The sequence below is a fragment of the Cervus canadensis genome, chromosome 2 (assembly GCF_019320065.1).
Source record: "Cervus canadensis isolate Bull #8, Minnesota chromosome 2, ASM1932006v1, whole genome shotgun sequence".
Taxonomy (NCBI): Eukaryota; Metazoa; Chordata; class Mammalia; order Artiodactyla; family Cervidae; genus Cervus; species Cervus canadensis.
In genome coordinates, this window is record NC_057387.1 from 10,907,286 (window position 1) to 10,910,368 (window position 3,083).

The window sequence follows — 3,083 nt, forward strand, 5'->3', positions numbered from 1 at the left end:
ATTTAATTTCTAACTAATAGAATAAAATTCTAGTATTAAATTTTGAAGAAAATCTACAACTCTGATAACATCAACCAATGTTTTTCTCACTGAAAAATCCATTTTCTTTGGATTGAAATCTTGTTCCTCATTTAAAATCTAGTTCAAGTTTCCTTTCCTTTCTTCTCAAGTTGTTTACTCCATTTTTTTTTCAAAAGAAATAAATATTTGTCCTTTTGGTATACATGATTCTTTATTCAAATTCTTTTAATAGATCTGACTCATCATTTTATTTTCATTTTTATCTTTCTACCTACTCACTTTTACACCTCCATAAATTATCAGTTTATTAATCTTGATTTTTCTACTTTTCATAGAACCTGGTACATGGTGCTATATGGTAAGTGCTGGGGTCCTAGATAGGATGCTTCTAATAACTTCACATCCCATTCTCTCTATCCAACTAGACAAACTATCCTTAGCCAACTTTCATTTTGAGTTTTGTGTTTTCCCTTGAAAAAAATATTATGCTTTTCTCTTTTTGCCACATGCATCTTTACAAAAAGGAACAGGCATCAGATAATTTAGCATGTAGATTGATTTGTAGATCTTCTGAAATAGGAGAAAAGAAAGAGCCAACAGTGGTCTTAGTCGTTGGAAATACTATCCAAATCATGATTGAACTGATGAAAGGACTATGAAAATGTCATGCCTTTGACTTCTTCTATGACTTGCCTAGTTAACGTTGCAATTTTTTGTTGGATCGCTTGGTTGCCACAGGCATCCCCAGAACCCTTTTCAGGGCAGTCTTCACCTCCTGGTTCCTGAGACTGTAGACAAGAGGGTTAAGCAGGGGAGTAACAACAGTGTAGGTCACCGCCACCAACTGGTCTTTGTCTGAAGCAGACTTGGATTTGGGCCGAAGGTATACGATGGAGGCACAGCCATAGTGGACAAAGACCACAGTGAGGTGCGAGGCACAGGTGGCAAATGCTTTCCTCTTGCCCTCAGCCGAGGGGATCTTCAGGATGGTATTAACAATGAAGCCATAGGATATGAGAATTAGCAGAAAAGGCACCATGATTACCAGGATGCTGAGGCTGAACAGAGCTAGTTCTTTCACATGGGTGTCTGTGCAGGCTAACTTAATAACTGGTGCCATGTCACAGAAATAGTGGTTGACCCTGTTTGGGCCACAAAAATGCATGCCACATATGAGGTTGGTGGCCACCAAAGCAATAAAGAAACCTGTGACTGTTGACAGAGATACCAACCCCAAACCTAGCCTTTTGTTCATGATGAGTGTGTACCTCAGAGGGTGGCAAATTGCCACATAGCGATCATATCCCATCACAGCAATGAGAAAGCAGTTGGTACATGCAAAGCCAAGGAAGAAGAAGAGCTGGGTGGCACAGGCTATGAAAGAGATAGTCTTGGTGGCCGAAAGCAGGTGGACCAGCAGCTGAGGGATGATGACGAAAGTGTAGCAGGACTCAGAAAAGGAAAGAATGAATAGGAAACCATACATGGGAGTGTGTAAAGTCCTGCTGAAGCAGATAATAGTCATGATGGTTCCATTGGCCATTAGGATTGTCAAGTACAAGAGAAGGAAGATGACAAAAAGTAGCAGTTGGAGCTTCTCCAGGCTAGAAAACCCCACCAGGATGAACTGGGTAATCACAGTGGTTCTATTGAAACCTTGCATCTGAATAACTTCCTTTGGTGAATGATTTTGGAGAGAGAAAATGATAAGTGTCTCTGTACAAAGAATATTCCCCCAATGCCTTCCCTTTAAGAATTACATTTTCAGACCCAGAGTATTGAAAGATCTTTCTCTCAACCTGTCTAAATGTAGATATTCCTTTTGATAATTTAAAAATATTAACTCTCCAAAATAGGAGAATGATTAGCTATATTATAGAAATATACGAAGATTGAAAGAAGCAACCATGTGATATTACCAAAGAGTATATAAGAACATTAGAAAATTCTCCTAGTATAATAAAAGAAAAAGCAAGACACAAAGTCATATTTATAATAAGATTAGAGCTGATTGTGTTTGCTTTCTGATATATTTTCTAAATATTTAACAATAAGTTTCTTAAATTTGATGATCCTAAATTTACTTCATTTTTATGTAGGCTAGAATATTTCCATCTTTTTTAGCTACTATCCAAACACAAGAAAAACTTGCTACTTCCAAAAATAATGCTATTATTTTAAAACAATTGCTTTAGAAGCTTTCACATCTCTGAACTCAGCATGCCATTTATAACATCTGTTTGCCCAGAAGATTCTTGGTAGCTTGATATGCCTGTCCTCTGGTAATTGGCAGTCACAGTAGATGGCCTGCTGGGGTGGGGGCAGGTAGGAAAGCACAAGTCAGTGACCAAATACAACCAGTGAGCAGCTACAATAATAAATGCAAGCTTAAGGATTAATATTTTTTTAAAGTTCAGCAACAATTCTTATTTGAGAACAGTCAGACAATCCAAGTCATCATTCGATATGTCAGAAGGCATGTTAGAGGAGTTGGGATAGGAGTGGTGATTGAAGAAAACGGGGGATTTCTCATTCTGTGATTAGTAAACTCATTAGTAATATTATCTTATGAATGAGGCTATTTATGGCACTTTTGTTTTTAGAGACTGATCAGCCACTTCCTGGTGGCAGATTTGCCTCTGGAAATGCACCACCTCTCCAACTCTCTCTCCATATCACACCCTTGAAAATTTTCTACCGGTTCATAGTTCAGTTAAAACATCAAAGGAAGCAGTTGTAATTGCCTGTTGAAAGAAAAAAAAAATCAGGAACTTACTAAACATTTCCTTCACTTAATTGTATACAGTATAATTTAATAATAAGTGATTTCATTTAGGGAGAGGTTGTTATCACGTGTAAACAATTTTATTGCAAAATATGATCAACATCTATTTTGTGATAAAATAACAAAAATCCATTTTAATTTCATCTTTATTTCTAACTTGCTAGGCACTATGGTACTCTGGGCTTTTGAGATGACAAAAAGAAAATTCTTAGGCAACTTTGGTGGATACCCTCATCCATGGGCTTATGTCATTTGCATTGTTTACATGTATCCTTTG

At 37.0% G+C, this 3,083-nt stretch overlaps 1 protein-coding gene across 1 annotated transcript; it reads right to left on the bottom strand.

Annotated features, from left to right (window-relative positions):
* Positions 1 to 718: 718 nt before the first annotated feature.
* LOC122426695 (olfactory receptor 10T2) lies at positions 719 to 1,684 on the bottom strand. The gene has a single exon (XM_043445813.1). The coding sequence runs from the start codon at positions 1,682 to 1,684 to the stop codon at positions 719 to 721; it is 966 nt and encodes a 321-aa protein (XP_043301748.1).
* Between the last annotated feature and the right edge of the window lie 1,399 nt (positions 1,685 to 3,083).